Source organism: Rhinatrema bivittatum, chromosome 4 (assembly GCF_901001135.1).
Source record: "Rhinatrema bivittatum chromosome 4, aRhiBiv1.1, whole genome shotgun sequence".
NCBI lineage: Eukaryota > Metazoa > Chordata > Amphibia > Gymnophiona > Rhinatrematidae > Rhinatrema > Rhinatrema bivittatum.
Genome location: NC_042618.1, coordinates 408,984,271 through 409,007,001, shown reverse-complemented (window position 1 = coordinate 409,007,001; position 22,731 = coordinate 408,984,271). Strand labels below are relative to the sequence as shown.

General features: G+C 43.8%; 1 protein-coding gene across 1 annotated transcript in view; it reads left to right on the top strand.

Moving 5' to 3' along the window:
* LHFPL4 (LHFPL tetraspan subfamily member 4) overlaps positions 1 to 13,456 on the top strand; it is a 148,295-nt gene extending 134,839 nt beyond the window's left edge. The window contains exons 3-4 of the mRNA XM_029601122.1: positions 10,727 to 10,743; positions 12,194 to 13,456. Coding sequence (XP_029456982.1) covers positions 10,727 to 10,743; positions 12,194 to 12,202 — 26 coding nt within the window. The 3' untranslated portion in view covers positions 12,203 to 13,456. The remainder of the gene's footprint in view (positions 1 to 10,726; positions 10,744 to 12,193) is intronic.
* Positions 13,457 to 22,731: the final 9,275 nt, after the last annotated feature.

Genomic DNA, 22,731 nt, shown 5'->3' with positions numbered 1-22,731 from the left:
ACTTGTTTTCTTTCTAAGACTGAGCTCAAGATAAGTTACATTGAGGCACAGTAGGCATTTCCCTGCCCTGTACAATCTAAGGGGCCGATGTAAAACAGTGTGCTCAGCCGAATGCACTGTTTGACCCGCGGTTGGATGTGCGTTGTGTAGGCATTTCCACAGCCCCTTATACTATAATTGGATTAGCGCCTCCACAACGCGCGTCCAACGTACCGCAAAACTAATAGCGCTCATCACATGCAGATGCATGTTGATGAGGCTATTATTTATTTACCCACGTGCAAAAAAAAAAAAAAAAGTGCATCCAATCCACACATTTTTATGCTCAGAGCAGGCATTAATTTCTGAGCACCCCAAAAAGTTGTTCAGAAAAGCAGAAAATACTGCTTTTCTTTACATCCTCCAGCTTAATATCATGGCGATATTAAGTCAGAGGAATGAAAAGTTTAAAAGATTTTTAAAAAAACATTAAACATTAAAACAAAAAAAAAAGTGCCGGCGGTCAGGTTAGGGAAATGGAAACTCGATTAACCAGCGTCCGTTTTCTGAACCTATGGCTGTGCGCCAGTTAGGAAAACAGACGCCGATAAATTCAGCATCCATTTTCTTATCCCGCAGCCAGCCGACCTCTCCTGTGCGCCTGCTGCCTAGAAGGTGCTGGGCCGCGCAATCGACCCTAGTGCTTCCTTGGCAGCGCAACCCCTAATTTAAATATTGCATGGCGCTCCCAGGAGAGGTGCCTGGGCACGCGCATTAGGAAAGGGTGCTCAACACTCAGCGCCCGCTTTTGGCGCATTTTTTATTGCATCAGCCCCTAAATTTGTACTTGAGGTAATGGAGAGTGAAGTGACTTGCCAAGGTCACAAGGAGCATAAGAACAAAATATAAGAACATAAGAATTGCCATGCTGGGGTCAGACCAAGGTCCATCGAGCCCGGCATCCTGTCTCCAATAGCAGCCAATCCAGGTCGCAAATAACTGGTTGATCCCATAAAGTAGATCTAATTTATCTTAACTTAGCTTTCCTTTAGTCTACTTCACTAATAATGTGTTATAGACTTTTCCTCTAGAAACTTGTCCACACCTCTCATATCCCGCTATGGTAGTCACCTCTGCGATGATTTGATAAGTACTTTCTATGATCTGTTTTGAAACTATTGGTTCTTAGTTTCATGGCGTGTCCCCTTGTTTTAATATTATTTGAAAGTGTAAATAACCATCCTTTATTTACCCGTTCCACCACACTCATGATTTTATAAACTTCTATCATGTCCTCTCTCAACCATCTCTTTTCCTAGCTAAAGAGCCCCAGCCTGCATCGCCTCTCATCATAGGAGAGACGTTCCATCCCCTTTATCACTTTTATTGCCCCCCAATGCTATGTCTTTCTTGAAATGAGGTGACCAGAAATGTACACAATATTCAAGGTGCACTCACACCATGGCTCGATACAGAGACAATAATATTTTCAGTTTTATTCTCCATTCCTTTTCGGATCATAGAAGCATAAAAACATGATGGCAGAAAAAGACCATATGTCTATTCTAGTCTGCCCATCCAACCAATTTATGTAACCTATACAAATCCCATCCTGAATTTATCCCATGCTTTCTTGAATTCAGATACCATTTTGGTCTCCACCACCTCCACTGGGAGGCTGTTCCATGCATTCACTACCTCTCTGTGAAGAAATATTTCCTAAGATTACTCTCAATTCTACCCTCTTTCACCTTCATCCCATGACCCCTTGTTCTAGAGCCTCCTTTCCATTGAAAGAGGCTCATTTCCTGTGCATGGAAACTTTTGAAATATTTTAATGTCTCTATCATATCTCCTCTATCTCCCCTTTCCTCTAGGGTGTACATGTTTAGATCAAGTCTATCCCCATAAGCTTTAGACCGAAGACCACTGACCATTTTAAATAGTCACCCTCAGGACCGACTCCATCCTGTTCATATCCTTTTGAAGGTGCGGTCTCCAGAATTGTACACAGTATTCCAAGTGATGGCTCACCAGGGACTTATACAGGGGCAATATCACCTCCCTTTTTTTGCAGATCATTTCTCTCCTTATACACTCAAGCATCTGACTTTGCTATTGCTTTTTCCACCTGTTTAGCCAACTTTAGATCATCAGATACAATCACACCAAGATCCTGCTCTTCTTTTGTGCTTAGAAGAATTTCACCTCCAGTACAATACCTCTTCCTTTGGATTTTTGCATCCTAAGTGCATTACTCTGCATTTTTTAGCATTAAATCTTAACTGTCAGTCTGTAGACCATTCCTCGAGCTTCACTAGATCCCTCCTCATGTTTTCCACTCCTGCTGTAAGCACTAGGCTATTGCTGCAGCCTCTTTTGTTAGGAGCCTTCTCATCCTCACCCTGATCAGTTCCTTAGTGATCTCAGAGCTCAGGGTTTCTAACTTGGGAGCTTATTTACTAAAGGTTCCCTGTACTAACCCGGATCAACCCAGACTGCTGGATTAGGTCTCCCTTCCAGCAGATGGAGACAAAGAAAAACTTGAAGGGCACCCCTGTAAGTACGGTGTGCCACCTGCAGCCCCCTTCAGTATTTCTCTGTCTCCAGCAGATGAAGGTGGCAGAACTTGCGGTCCTGGTTAATTGACTTAAAAAAAAAAAAAATTTGGTCTGGGTCAGGAATCCTTATTTGTTGGTTAAAACAAAGTTTTCTTTAAAAAAAAAAAAAAAAAAAGGTTTGACGAAAAAAAACTGACAAGGAAAATAACAGCAGGGCCTCCCGAGGAGACTTTCTCTTTCTTCTCGGTGGCAGGCCGGCCGGGGAGCTCCTCTAGCTCCCGCGATTCAGGAGCAGGAACAGCCGGTGAGTGACTGGGGGGGGATTTACTGGTGGGCCGGTCCCTCCCCCCTGGCCCAGAGATTACCGCGGGTCGGGGTTGGGGTCTTTTGAGGCCTGCGCATCGCGTGTCGGATTGGAAAAAAAAAACAAAACAGCTGCTTTTCTGCGGCACTGTTTCTTGGCCTCCTGGGCTCCAATTCTTTATTTCAGCACCTTCCTCTCCCTCGGTGCATGGCAATGTCACGCGCTTCAGTGTGCTCTGCCTGCGGGGAGTAGCGACCCAGCTCTCCAGGGACAACCTCTGCTCTCAGTGTCTCCCTGGGGGCGAGGGTCCATCGGCCTCCGACGGGGGCAAGGGGGAAACAGGCTGATTGGTCCCGTGGTGCGGGCAACCAGTTCATGCCTCTTAGTGCTCGACCTGCCATGCTCCCATGGATCGAGGAAACGGCGGCCATTTTGGGGCTGTGGATGCCGATGCTGATAGCTTGGTAGGGGGAGGGGATTTACCTCCCCAACTTTTTCCACATGATGTATGTCCTGGGTCTCTCCAGGACTCCTTTGGGCCCCCCCCCCCCCCCAGGAAAATTTAAAGGGCCAGCCTTCATTTTCACCTGATTTCATATTGCTGATGCATAAGGCATATGTGGCTAGCCTTATGCCTATGGGGGATCCGGATCCTCCTACAGATCATCCTGGGGCTGAGCCCTCTCTTCCTGCAAAGACTTCTAGGCTGGATCCTCTGGAGGTGTCCTGAATTCGGGTGGTCCGGGAAGGAGCCGGTTCCGGGAGCCAGGGGACAGATGCGCTGGGGGATCCACTTCAGGCGGACGTGGATGAGGAGTCCGAGCGTGTAGCACAGGTGGAAGGGGATGATCCTCGAGTCCTTAGGCTCTTTAGAAGAGATGAATTGGAACCCATGATCCCGCATGTCCTTGCGGAATTGGGTATACCAGCCGGGGAAACGCTTCAGGATCAGAGCACGGTGGATCTGGTGCTGTCTGGTCTTCGTCCCCCGGCTAGGACTTTTCCGTTTCATCCTATGCTGCTTCAGCTTATGTTTTGGGAGTGGGATACTCCGGAAGCTAGCCTTCGGGTGGGCCTCGCTATGGACAAATTATATCCGCTGCCGGAGGACTCTCTCGATCTCCTTAAAGTTCCAAAGGTTGATGCGGCAGTATCCGCAGTCACGAAGCGTACGACTATTCCGGTGGTGGGGGCAGCTGCCCCTAAGGATCCCCAGGAGCGTAAGCTTGAGGTTCTCCTTAAATGAATCTTCGAGGTGTCGGCTCTTGGGGTTCGAGCAGCTGTTTGCAGCAGTTTGATGCAGCGGGCGAGTCTCAGGTGGGTACAACAGCTCCTGAGTGTCCGAGAGCTTTCCCTGGAGAAGACGGAACAGGCAGATCATCTGGAAGCGGCAGTGGTGTATGGAGCGGATGCTCTGTACGATCTTCTGCGTTCGTCTTCACGCACGATGGCTTCGGTGGTGTCGGCTCGCAGGCTTTTATGGCTTCGTAATTAGTCGGCTGATGTTTCCTCCAAATCGCAGCTGGGAGCGTTTCCGTTTAGGGGGAAATTCCTTTTTGGAGATGATTTGGAGCAGCTTATTAAGTCCAAGCTCCCGGAGGATAGGCAGAAAGCGTCCAGGGGTTTTGGTTCCTCTTGTTCGCATTTTTGAGGCCAGCGCCGTTTTCAACAGTCTAGGCCAGCGCCTTTTAGCCAAAGGCAGATGTCCGGGAGATCTCAGACTTGGTCCCATTCCTTTCACGGCCATAGGCCTGTCCGCAACGGCGGTACCCCGGGTGCGACAGGAGCCAAATCATCCCAATGAGATAGTGCTGACCCACTCCCCTGTTCTGATAGTCAGAGGACGGCTGTCTCTCTTTTACGAGGAGTGGGTCAAAATCACGTCAGACCACTGGGTTCTAAGCATTATAGAACACTGCTACGCCTTATAGTTTGCTCGTCCCTTGCGCGATCTATTCCTCGTTTCCCCCTGTGGGTCCCTGGAAAAAAGGCATCAGGTGTCTCTGATTCTTCGTCAGTTGCTGGACCTAGGAGCAGTGATCCCGGTTCCTTCAGATGAAGTTCGGACCGACAGATATTCAATTTTGGATCTAAAGAAGGTCAACAGAGCTCTACGCATGCCTCTGTTTCATATGGAGACGCTGCGTTCTGTAATCGCCTCAGTCAGAAGCGGGGAATTTCTGGCGTCGCTCGATTAAACGGAAGCGTACTTGCACATTGCAATTCAGGAGGATCATCAGCGGTATCTTCGGTTCATGATCCTTGGCAAGCATTACCAATTTCACGCCCTTCTCTTCGGTCTCGCTACTGCCCTGCGCACCTTTACCAAGGTGGCGGCAGCTCTCCAATGAGAGAGGATCCTAGTCCATCCCTACTTGGACGATTGGCTCATCGGAGCGAAGTCGGAGGAGCTATGCGTGGTGGCGGTTGCCAAGGTGATGCAGACTCTTCAATCCCTGGGATGGAGAATCAATTCAGTCAAGAGCCAGTTGTCCCCCTGCTCAGGTCCTGGATTTTTTGGGGGCGAGGTTCAATACGTGGCTCAGGAAAATCTTTCTTATGCAGGAAAGGATAGACGAGCTCATGTCTCAGGTTCAGCGGCTATTGTCTTTACCACTTCCCAAGGCGAGGAACTACTTGCAAATGCTTGGCTCTATGGCATCTACTCTGGAATTGGTCCCATGGGCCTTCGCCCACATGAGGCTGGTGCAGAGGGCTTTGTTCTCTTGGTGGGATCCCAAATGGGAGGAGTTTCAGGTTCCCTTACCGCTCCAGGAGCCAGCCAGGTCCAGTCTAGCTTGGTGGTTGATCCCTGAACACTTGTCTCGGGAAGTGGATCTGGAAGTCCCTCAGTGGGTCATTGTGACGATGGATGCCAGCCTTTCCAGTTGGGGGGCAGTTTGCGGATCTCAGGTGGCGCAAGGCCAATGGACGCAGCAGGAGGCGCAATGGTCCATCAACAGTCTGGAGACGAGGGTGGTTCGTTGGCGTTACAGAAGTTCCTGCCTCTGGTTCATCGTTGATCGGTGAGAATTCTCTCCAACAATGCAACGATAGTGGCATACATCAACCGGCAAGGAGGAACAAAAAGCAGTCCTGTGGCTTCAGAAGCGGACGAGCTCATGGCCTGGGCGGAGGTTCATCTTCTCAGGATAGCGGCTTCTCATATAGCCGGGGTCGACAACGTTCAAGCGGATTTTCTGAGCCGTCAAAGATTGGATCCTGGAGAGTGGAAACTGTCCGATGAGGCGTTCCAGTTGATCACTCATCAGTGGGGGCTTCCCCATTTGGATTTGCTGGCAACAAGGGGGAATGCCAAGGCACCACTCTTCTTCAGTCGCAGAAGGGAGCACGGGGCAGAAGGAGTGGATGCCCTTGTCCTTCCGTGGCCACGGAGGCCATGGTTCGCAGATCTTCGCAACCTAGCAGTGGATGGCCCGCTCTGTTTGGGTCACCTACCAAATCTCCTGCAGCAGGGTCCAGTATTTTTCGATCAGGTGGATCGCTTTTGTCTAGCGGCTTGGCTTATGAGAGGCGGCAGTTGGGAAAGAAAGGGTATCCAGATTCTGTGATTTCCACTCTTTTGCGGGCTCACAAAACATCCACCTCTCTTACGTATGTTCAAGTCTGGAAAGTTTTTGACTCTTGGTGTAGTGCATCGAATGTTTCCCCTAGGCGGGCCTCAATATCCCACATTCTAGCCTTCTTGCAGGAGGGTTTGGCGAAGGGCTAGCTTTCAGTTCGCTGCAGGTTCAAGTGGCGGCGATAAGCTGTTTGCGTGGAAAAGTGGATGGAGCTTCTATAGCAGCTCATGCAGAGTGATACGTTTCCTTCGAGGTGTTAAGCACTCGAATCCACCACGTCTGGCTGTTTGTCCATCCTGGAGTTTAAATTTGGTCCTTTGGACATTGTGTGCACCTCCGTTTGAACCACTCCGGTGCATTACTCTGAAGGATCTTACGCTCAAAATGGTGTTTTTGGTGGCAATCTGCTTGGCTCGGAGAGTTTCGGAGATTCAGGCTCTGTCTTCTCACGAACCTTATCTTTGGTTCTCCGATTCTGGCATTTCTCTGAGAACAGTATCATCTTTTCTTCCAAAGGTTGTATCGGCTTTTCACGTGAACCAGTCCGTTGAGTTGCTTTTCCAAATTTGGATCAAAGTTCTCTGCATGCACGGGAACTGAAGCGTTTGGATGTCAGGCGGACGCTGCTACGTTACTTGGAGGTCACTAACAACTTTCGCCTGTCGGATCATCTCTTTGTCTTGTGGAGCAGCCCCAAGAAAGGACATACAGCTTCCAAAACTACTATTGCTTGGTGGTTGAAAGAGGCTATTGTTTCAGCGTACCTATGTCACGGCTGTTCCAGACTGTTTCAGCGTACCTATGTCACGACTGTTCCAGACAGTCATGTCTGTCTGGAACAGCTGTTCCAGACAGACATGAGAATGAAGCTCATTCGCTTCATTCTCAGGCTGTGTCATGGGCAGAAAGTCAGTTGATTTCACTCCAGGAAATCTGTAGGGCGGCAATTTGGAAATCTTTGCATACTTTTGCTCTGCATTACCGCTTGGATGTTGGGGCTCCAGCTTCCGAGAGTTTTGGCAGCGGGGTGCTTCGAGCGGGGCTTTCCAGGTCCCACCCCATTTAAGGCAGCTTGGGTACATCCCAGCAGTCTGGGCTGATCTGGTACGTACAGGGAAAGGAAAATTTTGGTTCTTACCTGCTAATTTTCGTTCCTCTAGTACCACGGATCAGCCCAGATGCCAGCCCAGTTCTGGATCCGCTCAACAGTTTTTTTTCATCCTCTTTTATTGTCCAGTTATATAGCGAGCTGAAGATTTCGTAGGTGCTCCAATTATTGTTGTGTAGAGTTGATTTCTTACATTGGTTTAGCCATTTAAATTTTGGATTCCTGTTACCAGTTCTATTATTCTGCTTTGATACTGATTATACTGAAGGGGGCTCCAGGTGGCACCCCATACTTACTTACAGGGGTACCCTTTAAATTTTTTTCTGTCCCCATCTGCTGAAAGGGAGGCATATCACAGCAGTCTGGGCTGATCCGTGGTACTGCTGGAACGAAAATTAGCAGGTAAGAACCAATTTTCCTTTTTCTCCCATTTTGGTAAAAATGCTTAGTAAATTGGGCCCCACAGTTTTCTACATAAAAACTTCAGATGATACCAACTGAAATATCACTGGAAGGATCAGGAGAGCAGGCGGATTGAACAGAATTGACCTTTTCTTATTTTATTACAATGAAAAAGCATCCACTCTCTGGAGAGATATAAAACAGGGAAAATTGTGGAGGACAGTTAGGTGTTTATATAAAGTATAATTTTTTAAAATTGAAATTTGCCTGAATGTGGTAGCATTTTTCTAAATAAGGTAAAACAGACTATGAATACACCAACCATTTGCATGCCTCCAGTAGTTGTGGGGTGAACCTTCATACTCCTTATGTGTAAGCATGTCTGCGTAACCCAGTGCCCCAACCAGTATCTCCACTGCATGCACACTTAGGCGAGTGGTTCTCACCATCTCCAAACAGATCTGGCATTCAGGATATCTGTAAAGAAAAAAAACCCTGAGATGTACCTGAATATATTTGGTATAAGGATCAAGCTAATTAGCATATTTGATTACCTTGGAAATCAGACCTGTTTAAATGGCCTCCAAGCAAGATTTAAAAGGCACTGAGAAAAAGAGAGGAGCGTTAGGGCCACAGAATGCACCAGAAAGGACTGCCCATCCTCTTAGACTCCATGATGTGCAGTATAGAAAATAAATAAAATAAATGTATATCCCTACCTCAGTCTCGACCTCTTTTTGACGAAGACAATTTGAGGTTGGTGACATGAACTGTGGACAGTTACTTATTGGCCTTACGGTTAAGATTAGGACCCTGTACAACAGTGGTGGTGGTGGTGGGGGTTGATACAGGTTAACGCCCTGCCCACTAACCTCATGGGGACACAATAATGCTCTGATCAATAAGAACATATGAAATTACCATGCTGGGTCAGACCAAGGGTCCATCAAGCCCAGAATCCTGTTTCCAACAGAGGCCAAAACCAAGCCACAAGAACCTGGCAATTACCCAAATACTAAGAAGATCCCATTCTACTGATGCAATTAATAGCAGTGGCTATTCCCTAAGTAAAATTGATTAATAGTCATTAATGGACTTCTCCTCCAAGAACTTATCCAAACCTTTTTTGAACCCAGCTACACTAACTGCACCAACCACATCAATGCAAGACACTACCAATTTATACCCAGTTCCCAGAGGGAGATTTCAGGCCAGTCCTAGATTTCTGACAACCCCATTATGATGCATTCTATTACCTGCAGCACTGATTTCAATGGGGAGAGTCAGGGACTACAAATAAATACCACAATGCATTGGGATATAAGTTCAAACCCAGGACTGGATTTTTAAAAGTCTCCTTCCTGGCACTGGGTAACTCGACAGCTTTGGGGTTAATCCTCTTGCTTAAAACCAAAAATCCCCACTTAAATGTAACCTACATGTCATCCGAATGACATATTTGCAACACCATAGCTACAAGAAACCAGCCAAAGAGGAGCAGTACAAATTTTGGAACAGACTCTAACATCAACATCACTGCTGCCAAAACAATAAGAAACTTGGGGAGCATAGTGCCAAGAAGTTTCTTAGGGAGCTCCTGTGCTGCTTACTTAGGTCTTATGTACACTGAAAGAATATTTTTCACAAGCTGTCATATTGGGACGAGTATTGAAGCTCTGCAAACTTTTTTTTTTTTGTTGATATAGTCAAAGTTTAAGAAGTAATTTTAACAAAAATAACAATTTAGATTATTATATTGGCTGGTAGAACAAAAAAAGGGGTCCAAGATGATTTTGTTTACTTTTCACTGAATTCCTGAGTAGATACCAGGGTTTTAAAGTTTGTAGGAATACTTCCTATTTGCCTCCCTAACCCCTCTCACCATTGTGCTGTGGAGTGGATTAGGCTGCTAATGTGCTGATCCTCATCAAAAGCCCATGCAGACATCACACGTTTGCATGTAAGTATAACTTGGGGAAAGTGATGATTAAAATCAAGCAGTGTGGCCAGAGCAAAAGAACAAAATGTAAACATAGAATCAAATATTTTAGGCCTGAAAAGAAATTTAGGAATAAGCCGAACAGGGAAGACAATAGAGTTACAAAACAGGCATGTGGATATTTTGAAGAGTTTACCTTGTATTGGTGCTATAAAGAGGGAGGTCGGGCGTTTTTATTATCCCAATGCACAAGGGTTTAAAATCCTGTGTTTTAATCTTGTTAAGCTTCTCCCTGCTGTCACATTCTGGTAGCATCACTGTCCAAGAGTGAGACGCTCCAAAATTACAATTGATGGGCAATAGGGCACTGCATGTAGCAAGCCCAGCAGCTTACTCTTCCAGCAGGGCCTGTTCGTGCAGCAATGAAGGGAACAGGCCTTCTAATGGAAGGCCAAAGCTGCACTCTCAAGCTTTCAAAACTGGACTATGGGCAAATTTTTTCACTATTATATTTTATTATTGTGTTATCTTGTCTTTTTTATTTTTCCACATTTTTTTTTTTTTTTTAACATTTCTGACCATAACAATCATAGAATAGGCTACAGCATGACATATCAATATCAACTAATCAGAATTCTCCATTTGTCCGACCTATTTTATGTGTGCATGTGTGTGTGTATATATTTATATGTTGTCTATGTAAGAAATACCTGTTTAATCCAGTACATTTAAATATTATCAGTGATACTCACTCAGTATAAATAATTAGTAACAGCCTCTTTGGTGTAAGATGACTTCTCTGCTCCCCTAGGAAATATTTTTAACTGTGTTTTTGTTTTATATTTTCAGATTTTGTTGGCACTGCGGTAAGTCCTGTGTGTATTAGAGTCCGTCAGTGCTGATTTTGTTCTGTGATCTGATATTAAAAACTATAGAAACTTATAAGATCTGAGCTTCTGATTTTTCTGTGTCCTAACATTAGTGGACAGGTCACAAATAGTGGAGCGAGAGTGACACCTCATGGCCCAGAGTGGGAACTGTCAGATGTACAACCTGGAAATCTCATCTGCTGTCTTACTTTTTGCTTTCTTTCTTTTAAGTTTTCAGATGGTACATTTTCTTCTCTCTCCTTTGCTCCCTTTTATATGCAGTATTTTTTAAAAACCTCCCCAAGATCTTTCCTATCAAAAGTAATCAAGCAAAGGGGCTAGCTCTATGGGTGCAGTGGGTGCTTGAGCACCCCTAGTACTGAACCAAACACTTTTTCCTTGTGTCCAGGGAGGGATAATTTGTGTTGAGTTTAGCACTCCCAGTCAGTTTGAAAACAGACTCCTACCTTGTCAAGTTGAAAGGTGATGATAAGCCTAGCTGGGCTTTGAGAAAACATCCGATTAAAGGGAAGCACAAAATATTATTAAAAAAAAATAAAAAACCTGTGCTACCACATACAAAAGTGTTTTGTATCAAGAAGGTTGACAGAAGAAAGAGGGAGGAAAACTGCATCTCGAGGTCCTGAATTTATCCTGAAGAAGTTAGGGACAGAGTGCTGCCATTTTGCTATGGAAAGAGGAAAAGTGGCAGCAGTTGGACTGTCTGTTGTTGTCTGCCTTGTGTGAAGTGACTGGGAGACCCCCTGGGTCAGGGCCAGGGTGAGAGAGGAGAGAACCAGCCTAGGTGGCAGAAAGGCAGAAGCGATGAGTGCCAGTTGCAGGCGCTTACTCGCATTGCTGCCACCACAGCTTTTTTGATTTTGTGCATATTGGACAGGGCTAGGCTGTTCTGGTCCTGGAGGGCCACACATAAGTCTGGTTTTAGGATATCCACAATGAAGAAGCATGAGACGTATCTTGTGTACAATGGATGCGGTATATGCGTATGTAGCATGTACTAGGTGTGATCAGGGAAGAGGAAGCTTTATGGTATTGTCAATTGAACACTCACAGTGTTGCACTGGCATCCGTGCAGCATTTTCTACCAAGCATGTTAGGGAAATGAGTCCTTAGTGCCCTTGGGGCATATTGGGTGCTACACTGACACACAGAAGATTGGTCTGACATAGCAAAAGGGACAAGGTTAGGTTGACCTTGCTTTAGAACCACAAAAAAAAAAGCTTCCAGGATCACCACTATCCCTTATTAGAGACCTAATTTACTGGGAAATATCTAAAGCGTTAATGCTCCCCTTACCTACTGTTGGGGGAGGAGGGGGTGCGTTTCTATTTCTCTGTATGTCTTCTAGAAATAAAATGCTAGCTTTTCTCTGTCTTCCTGGCGGGATGCATAACTCTAACACTATTCTCTTGCTCTCTTTCCTCAGAGAATATAATGTAGAATGGAAAAGCAGTCAAGTGTCTGAAGTCTCCCTGCTTGGAACGCTTTCTGACCACCATTCCCGCGTCCATAGGTCTCCCCTTCCTGCCGTTCTCCCGCTCCATTCCGCTTCTTTTCTCTGCCAGTTCTGGGTCCAGGGCTCCAAGGCGAAGATGCTCCTCCTTCATCCACCTCCAGGCAGTGGCTACGATGCTCCACTCCGCTCCTCGTGGCCTCTCCGCCTCTTGCTCCTCTCATTATTGAATGTACATAAAGACGTAAAAAGTAACGGGGGAGGAAGAGAATGGATGGAAATCTGTTTTCTCAAAACATGTACTCTGACTGGAGGACAACCTCCCTGTCCCCCACAAAACCTTGTAACTTTATACAATGAACACATAAAAAGAAGAAAATTCCAAGGAAGGGAAAAAAAAAAAAAGGATAAAGAAAATTATTGCTCCATCGTGGAAAATGTCTGAGATTTTCTAGTTTCTTGGCAGAAAACACTCCCAGGCAATTGTCTTTCCAAACTAGCACAAGAAACTAACTGGGAAATCTGTAAATATGATATATTATATTCCATGAGTGGGGATCACCAACCAACAGACTTCAGCTTGTAACTGAGCTGCTAACAGCATTCCCCAAGCAGCCTCTTTTTTTTGTACAGTAATATTGTTTTAAACAAATAAGAATGTAAAGTATAATTTGCTATTTTTAGGTGAAAGTTGATCTTGCTGATCTTCTCCAAACAGGGTAAAATCGTGATTCTGACTTCCTGTACAGCCTGTACCCAGAATTACTCTGTGATTATATATTTTCTCCTAGGGAGGGGGAGCGGGAGATGCCAGCAGAAGGAGAAATCTTTCTTAGCAGGTGGTCTAAGATGTGAAATAGGGGAGAGGGCTGGCAGAAGAAGGTGGATCACAATTCTTGACACCTGGCAGGGTAACATCTTGGCTTAAAGCCTTTGAAGCAAACTGGGATAAGTTCAATTTCTGCCGATCAGAAAAAAAAAAATGTACAGTGTGAATTTTTTTTTTCTTTCAAACCAGAAAAGTCTAACCTTTAGCAGTAAGATCCAAGAAGTGCCCATTCATGCTGAGAATTCTTCAGCACTGAGAAGCCTGCTCGGTGATGGAGAGTCAAGCAAAGCTGGTTTGGGTTTTGGTTTTTTTTTTTCGACGGAAGGAATCACGTAGCTTGTTCTGGAGTCACATGAATTATTCATGGCAATCTGCAATCACTTCCCCTAATGAGTAAAGAAGGGCAGGAGCGAGTCAGAGAAACAGTGGTGTTGGGGGGGGGGGGGGGGGAGAGGTGGAAGGAGTAGAAGTAGGTCGGATTCACTTGCTGGAAGCGTGGGCCAGCCTGCAGTTTGCACTCCTGAATCTCTGGGAATCTTGACTTCTGTGTCCGAAATGTAAATGCTGTCTAGAGCGAAGGACCTTGGAACGCTGGTACAAGTAATGCAGTGAGTCAGCCAGAGCAGGGCTGTGAAATAATGCAGAAGCAGCATTTCATGATGCTAAAGCAAGCGTGAACATTTTTATGCTAAGCAACCAGAATACTGCAGCAAATCAGATCTCTTTTTAGCCTTTTGGCTAAGATCAAGTGTAGTGTCAGACAGGGGTTTTTGAGCTACGAGCTGAGGATGATTTCTTCTTGGCCCTTTGGCTGACATTGAATGCTGTTGTATAGGGGGTGGTTAATGCCCTGCCCCCCCTGAACCCATTGTGGACATGCTGATGTAATGACCATTGGCAAAGCACGAGATTAAATCTCCTATTAAGAAAAATAAATCAGACTTAGCATTTCACTGCTCAAAAACTATTTTAGCATAGTAACACAGTAAAATCATGTTCAGGTGGCTATCCATATTGTTCACAAACACACTAATTTTTCTCACCACTGAAAAACGTTTGCTGACACCCTTCATAATTTTCAGGAATGTGCCAGACATTTTTGTGTTGACATGCAGAATCCAGCAAACAAAATTGATTATTGTGTCTCAACCACCCTTGCCCAGTGCAAGAGGTCAGGACTCCTCCCTCTCTCCCCGTCTCTCCCTCTCTCTGATACTGTGCAAAGGCTGGTGCCAAATACAATATCCCACATGAAGTACTGTATTTTCTTTGATGTTGTAATTCAGTGTAAATTCCTAGTCTTGTCCTGCTACCCCTGTGCATTATGGCTGTTTGTTAGTGCCGACATAATCAAACCACTGTTCGCACACTAAACAATTATGTCATTTCCTGTTATGTACTATATTATGATTGATGCCAGAATGTATTGGGTGAAATTGATTGAAAACTTGAAAACAATGATTGCTGGCAAATATTGGTGTCCAATGCGGGCAGAAGGTAGTGATAAAGTAAAAAATTAGGATTGTTTTGCCAGTTAAATAAGAAAAGAAAGCCCTTTAATTACTGTTGTAAGTTTTCAAACCCTTGTGAATTCATAGTGTTTGTCCTGACTTCTGCAGAGTATACCAATACCGGGACTTGATGGTTCCCCAGAAATGTAATATATTCCTGTGTAATGTTACAATTAAATTTTAGATGCCAAATTTTACAATGGGAGAAAAATAACAGAATTGTTAACAATGTGCTACTCCAAAAAAATGTATTCCCATTACTCATTGGATATGCAAGATATTGAAAAAAAATGCATATTTTGGCTTAAGAAATCTTCATGGAAATGGGCAATCAAACCACGATTAGGTTACCTGGAAGAAACAGCAATATTTCTGTTTGTACAGGAAACAAAAGATAGATGACAGGTCAGTTAGAAAACAGCATATGATTGAACTGTATGCAGTGAAAGTTAAAAATGGGACTTTCTCAACATATTCAGGAATTCATTTTTCTGTTCTCAGTCACTCTGGCCAAAGAACTAGCTTGGCGTAATTAGGCGGTTTTCATAACTAAGGTGACCAGCATTGTATAAAGCTGTGGTAGCTGTGCTAGCAGAGAGTCTTTATGGCCGATCAGAGAGAAGATATCTAATAGGTAATGGCCTGATAAGTTTCATGTACTGAAAGGCAAACACAATATTCTGTAGCAGTCAGATGCTACACTAATACTTTAACACTATATGTGAGTTCAAAATTAATACTACACTACTTCATCCTTGGTCCCACAGCAAGCTTAAAAAAAAATATATTTATTATTTATATGGTACCGGTGTATACAGCTGTAGAAGATCACTCACCTGGCTACAACGTACTTCCAATAAAGAAAGGCAGATTTATGAACATCCAACCGCATACAATCAATGAAATGACAGAGTGGTAGTAGATTTAAAAAAAAAATCAAAGCAAGTCTCAGAACCAAAAAACAAACTTGCACATCAATTTAATACCAAAACACTCCACAACAAATTGCACCATGAATGAAATATACAAAGATAGTGACAGGCCAAATGAGTACAAAATTCTTCAGCAGATGAAATCCCCAGAATATTGTCTTACACTCAAGCAATCAGCACTCTTTAAAGGACCCAACACAGACTGCATTTCACCAAACTGACTGTCTCCTGAGAAAAGTGCAGTACCAAATAATCTGCTCTCCAAGGACATATTCAAAACGTACCTAACAAAGCATGTAAAGGCATGTCTTTGGTTTAAATCATTAATTCAATTCTCTAAGGACAACCTCCTAACTTGTCCTTTCAATAAACTAATCCATTTACATGGGCTACACAGCATACAATAGAAATATATTTCACAAAAGCCAATTTTCATATAGAACCGATAATTCCAAAGAACAAGTTGTTATTGAAGTGAAACAAATATAATACTTTCATATAAAATTGCTAAATACATCATAGTAAAGAACAGAAAAGCTGGAAATAGTTAAATTAAAAAAAAATGTTGACATGGATTATAGTTCTGAACATTTTTATTTTTTTTTTCATATCTATTATCACTCTCTGTTGTTTCATTACAATGTAATTTCTCCAAAATCTTACCATTTAAGAGGACTGTGTACTAAACTGCAGGATTTTGTACTTTATTTTCCTACACATGAAAATGAGCCATGTAAGAAAATAGCATACACAATTTTGCATAAAACCTAACTGCACCTCGCTGAGGTGTAGTTAGATTTTTTTGTGACATGCAACCCATGAAGGTAATTTTGCAGGTAGTTTACGTAGAGCTGCTTTACGTGATTTTGCATTGCAGCAGCTCATTAACTATTTACTGAAATACAATTTTGCATGCAGCAAATTAAAAGGTGAATTTTAAAAGTGATACGAGTGCCAAAAGAGGGAGGTTGATGCGCATGTATTGCTTATTCGCAGCCACCCACATTTATAAACTGGCCACATACACGCACACGTACCAATGTCCAAATATCTTGCATCAGGGGTAAAAAAAGGGGCAGAATTGGGTGGGGCATGGGTGTTCCGGGGCAAGGCCAAGAGCTGTGCGTGTATGTAGCTATGTGCCTGGGTGCACATCCCGGTCCATTTCAGCACAGTTACTTTGGCTATGGATGAGGTGTAAATCTGAATAAAACTTTCCAGCTTTCTATGAAGTACTTGAAGGGTCTGGGTTAACTGGGTGGGGGGGGGGGGGTGCCGGCTAAAGAACCAGGAGGATCTTGCTGTAGACTGGGCAAACTGGTGGACGAACTGGTGAAACTGGTCATGTCCTGGACGCATGCATGTCATAAAATTCCCTCACTTGCACATCTCAACGCTAACATTTCCCTGCTGCGAGTGTACCCACTTAAAATAAGGAGCACGTGCACGCGCCTGGCCTATTTTATAACGTGTGTCCCTGCACACAGGATATAAAATTGCAGCACATCTGGCCACGCACCCATATACACATGTATATGGGCACCCATGTGCCTGTTTGAAAGTTACCGTCCCTGCATGCAATTTATTTTACTATTTTCAAAGGAGTAAAACTTTGCAAAGATAACCACACACTAAATCATTGAATGGTTCATGCTATCATAATGTGCACTAATCAGTTATTTAATGTGTGAATTTGCCCACCTGAAGTTTTGCTTCCCTTAGTTCCTCAGCCTCTATGTGAGAGAATCAAGTCCTCAATCTCCCTGGGCTCAAAGTTTTTTTCTATTGGAAAAAAAAAAACCATGAATCAGTCCCTAAGGGGCTTGATTAAGGTTACACAGCAAGTGGTGGATAGGGAACTGAACTTGGGTCTTCACGTTCACAGCTTACATATACACTACACTGCCAACCCAGTCTAATGTATTGGTTAATGCCAGTCCATAATACCGCATGGGTGCCCCACAGTGGTGCCACAATATTGTATAGCAATCACAGAACTGTATGAAAGTCTGACGTCAATACTTCAGTATATCAGTGCATTACTAGTTCTATAATTATATTGCAGCTCTGCAGAAGATCTATAGCAATGCCACAATACAGGAAAGATGCACACACCCACACACACATTCTAAGTCAAAACCAGGGAGGAACTGCTTTCCTCATCTGAAGGGAGGCATCACACAAAATCTAATCTAACTGCCAGCTCTCTGCATGCCAAAGATGCTTGAGCTTCACCATGCCCAGGGAGAGGAAATTTATGTTGTTTAGCATGTCCAAACATTTTGAAAAGTTGATTCCCCTGACTGAATGTGAAAATGTCATCATTATACCAATCAGATTTATAGAATGAAGGGATTTTAGGACCGAGTTAAAAGTTTCACTATAATAGACATGAGGGGGGGGGAGAAACATTTTTCAGAACTGAGCTCTGATGCCACTCCATTTTAAAATCTCAAAATAATGGAAATAGATTTCAAAGAGAAAACGAATTTTAGATCATTTGGACTTGAGAGATGTTCATAGATCTGTAGGATTGGCGAGTTTCTTGGTGATAGTATCACAGATGTGACTGGGTAATAGGGGTGTGGCTCTGACTTTTTTTTCAGATTTTGGTTTGTTTAATTTTATTTATTTATTTATTTATTTATTTATTTATTGGTTTTATATACCGGAAGTTCCTGTATACAATACATATCACTCCGGTTCACATTTAACAGATATAGCTATCGCCGGGTAGGCGGTTTACATGGAACATATTAAATATAATATAATGAACAGAAGAACTATAATACAGTGTAATATATTATATTAATAAACAACTAAGATCAACTTAGGTAACAACTTGGAACAAAAAACTAACAACTTGGAACAAAAAACTATTTGAAATGAAAAAGAAACAAAAGGTGGAATAAAGAAAAGAAACAGCCCCCCCCCCCCCCCCCCCCAAAACCAATAACATTGTCTGGTTCCTGCCCTCTCTCTCTCTCACATACACATGCACACTCACTCTCTCTCACTCACACACACACACACACTCTCTCTCTCTCTCTCTCTCTGCTGGGCCCTTTCCCAATGCACCCAGCCTTCCCTGGACTCAGGCCAGTGCTATTTGGTACAGAAGAAAGTAATAGTGGTGCCAGTACTTTTAGAAATAGCAGCAGGGCAGAAGTGGCAATGGCAAGGAAGGCAGAACTGCGGATTACTCCTGCCCCAGAAAATTTTAGATGAATTTTAAAGACTACATGGGTAAAAGGATACAGAGGGGGTGGGGAACATTTGTGCAAGGCACAGGATGCAGTTTTGTTTTTTTTCCTGCAGGGCAGGGACCAGCCAACGTGAAGAAAAAAAATTAAGGAAAATGAATACAATTTAATTTGGTTTTCTTCTGTTTCATTTTCAAAATTAAAAGAAATGAAATGGGATATTGTTAAAATTTGTCTCATTTCAACAAATGCATCTCCCCACTGGGTAGGGCTGCGCAGGTCAGAAAATGTCAATTTGTTTTTTGGAGGGAGGTTTTTGCTGAGGGATTTTTTTGTTTTTATATGTTTTAGCAAATAGCACTCACTATTCACCAAAAGAATGTACTCTTCGGAAAGAGCACACAGTATTTACTGAAACAAATCAAAATTTTGGCAGGATATTTTATTATTTCATTTGAAAACAAAACAAAATTAAACCAGGGTGTTTTGCTGCATTTTTCTTTTTGTTTTCAAAAGAATGCACACCCCCTACTGCTGGGCAAGATATCAGTGTATAGGGAGGAAGGGAGGGAAAAAGGTCAACTGGTAAGAGGAGAAGGATGAATTAATAGGTCAATAAATCTAATATGTAGTAATGCAATATACATGCCAACCTGTGAATATTCTTAAAAGGGAGACTTGGAAGGGAAAGAGATGCTTTCTGAACTGCATTGCAAACCAACCATAGGATTGTAGCATGGAGATCTTGGAAAAGGGGTAACAGTTTTGGTCAGAAAGCTGTCATCTTTAAGAAAACCAGATGAGGCACAATATTCTACTGAGCCATTGAGAAATTACATGCCAGGTTTCCTATCTGTCCCTCTCCCCCCATCTCATTAAAACCAAACAGTTCTTAAAGCGGTAGAGAGAGTTGGAATAGTGTCGTTTGGTGTCATGTCAGGAAATCATTCAGCAGCAGATAGGGAAGGGTTTGGGGGCTATTAATGAGCTCATTGCTCCCTAGTTCATATATATATATATATATATATATATACACATATACACACAAAAAAAAAAAAGCAAAGGAAAAGAAAGAGACGGGGGTTATTGCTTTAGAAAATGTGAATTGTTAGACTTTCACACACTACCCCTCTGCCACATTCACCTGTATTAAGTAGCTAATGAGGCAGCCAGAGCCCACCACCCAAACAATATGATGTGCCTGGATGAGGCAGGTTAGAAGAAGGCCCTTGGAGGCGGCCCAGAATGGGTAAAGCATGTTTCTTTTCTTTTGTTGCTCCCGTCCTCCAATAACCGGAGTATCACTTTTGTATATTTGGGGACATCCAGAAACACTGCAGCTGAAGGGCGTGCCACTACCTCCTCTGGGCATTTCTGTGCTGATGCTCTGTGAATTCATTGATTAGGACCTGACCATGAGAACCCTGCTTTCTCCCCCTCCCTCCTAAGATCCAGTTGTGCCTGGCTCTGTGTTGTATCTGATTAGGGTAGCTCTGTATTGTAAAATAGCCATCTGTGAAATAGGATTGAAGATCTGCTTTCTCACTCAAGATGTTTCCATCTTAAGATTTGGCTATTTTTTTTTTGTTTTTGTTTTTTAATTTAGGTTAAGAGAGGGTTTTTTTTTTTGTTCCTGGAGTCCTCTATGCTGCCAGATTTTAGCTTCAGTGCAGGTGCGATGATGTTCAATAAAGAGACACTTTGTATTGGCTTTTCTGTGTCCCTCATTGACTCCTCCTTCATCTGTTGGGCAGTATCTCTCTTTAAGGACTGTCTTATTCCCTCTCCTCTGTTTATCAGTCCATCCATCAAATATGCCTGTATAGACACAAAATGCAGAACATATTTTCTTGGTTTCTTCGTCCTAGAAAGAAGAGCAGAGTACTTCAAAGGCTGCAAGATGTAGTTGGACCTCTGCATGTCCATGTCATCTACCATGCTGCATATTAATAGATGGGGCCAGACCTCAAATATTTGTACATGAATGCACATCTTTTCTATGTACAGGGCAAAACAAATCTCCGGCTAAAAGGTTCCCCATGTTTTATACTGTCCTGCACGTCAAGCATTTGATTTCAGCTTAACCAGCAAGAAGAAAATAAATACCTCTGAGGCCTGGAATCAGCTCCTGCTAGATTTCTCACTGCACGGAAATCAAAAAAGAAGGCTTTAAAAACCTGCCCCAACACACTATGGCACAGAGGTCTTCTAAGGAAGTAAATAGTTCTCAGCTCCGTCCTGGGCGCACACCCAACCAGTCTGGTTTTCAGGATATCCATATCCAATATGCATGTGGGAGATTTTAATATATTGCATCTACAAGGTTGAAACCTACAGTTCTAAGATGACAATTTACATAGCTCAACTCAATTTACATAGCTCAAGGCTTCCTTTAGCAGTCCCAGTAAAACTAGTCAGTTGATTTTCAGGATATCCACCACGAATAGGCATGAGATACATTTGCATATATGGGAGACCCATAATATGCATATTTTTCTCATGCACATTTACTGTGCACATCCTAAAAGTCCAACTGATTGTGGGGCCACGAGGAGACATTTGGGAAACCCTGTCATAGCTGACGTCTTGCTAGCACTAGCAGGATATTACTATGGAATTCCTGTGACAAGTCTAGAGTTTCAGGTCAAGTACCAAGGGTAAAGTAATACTGGGATCTTCAAGGTAGTGAACATGAGAGCTCTTTTGGATGACTACACCCCAAATGCATGATTTTGCACTTCTTGGTATTGAATCCCAGCTGCCAAAGCCTCAACCATTCTTCAAGCTTTCTTAAATCACTTTTCGTTCTCTCTACTCCATCAGGCATGTCCACTCTATTGCAGATCTTAATATTATCCACACAAAGAAAAAATTTAACCTCTAACCCATCTGCAATGTCACTCACAAACATAGAGGTACATTTTAAACACAGCGCACGCGCGAACAAAAGTAGGCCGGATTTTATAAGATACGCACGTAGCCACGCGTATCTTATAAAATCCGGAGTCGGTGCGCACAAGGGGGTGCACATTTGTGCAACTTGCGCGTGCCGAGCCCTGCGCGCGCTGCCCGTTCCTTCCGAGGCCACTCCGAAATCGGAGTGGCCTTGGAGGGAACTTTCCTTCCACCTCCCCCCACCTTCCCCTCCCTTACCCCCCCCCCCCCCCCCCCACCTCACCTCTGTCGCACAAGTTACGCCTGCTCAAGGCAGGCGTAACTTTGTGCACGCCGGGCCAGCTGCCGCACACCATGTTCCGGTCCGGGGGCTGGTTCGGAGGCTGTGGCCATGCCCCCAGAACGCCCCCGGGCTGAAACCACGCCCACAGCACCACCCCTGGATGACGTGCTAACCGCGTCACGCCCCCCGATGACGCGCGGATCGCGACACGCTCCCCCCAAGAAAGCCCCGGAACTTATGCGTGTCCCGGGGCTTTGCGCACGCCGGAAGCCTATGCAAAATAGGCTCAGTGTGTGCAGGGGCGTTTTAAAAGGGTTACACGCGTACCTTATGCGCGTAACCCTTTTAAAATCCGGCCCATATTGAACAGAACTAGTCCCGAAACCAGTCCTTGAGGCACACCACTTAACACTGTTCTCTCTTCAAATTAATTTCCATTTAGCCTTATCCAGAGTCTCCTTTCAATCAACAAATTTGTAATTCATTCCACCACCTTGGCCCCCACTCCCAGACTTCTCGTTCTATTCTTGAGCCTCGTATGTGGGACCATATCAAGAGCTTTGTTGAAATCCAAGTAAATCACATCAAGTGCTCTTCCTTGATCTAATTCTCTAGTCACCCAATACAAAAATAATTAGATTTGTTTGACAAGGCTTTCCTCTCGTGAAACCATGCTGCTTTGAGTTCAGCAACCCACTGGCTTATAGATAGCTCACCATCCTTTCCTTCAGCAAAATCTCCATTAATTTACCCACCGCTAAGGTAAGACTAATGGGCCTGTAGTTTCCAGCCTCCTCCCTGCTACCACCTTTGTGGAGCAGGACCATAATCGCACTTCTCCATTCTTTTGGAGACAGC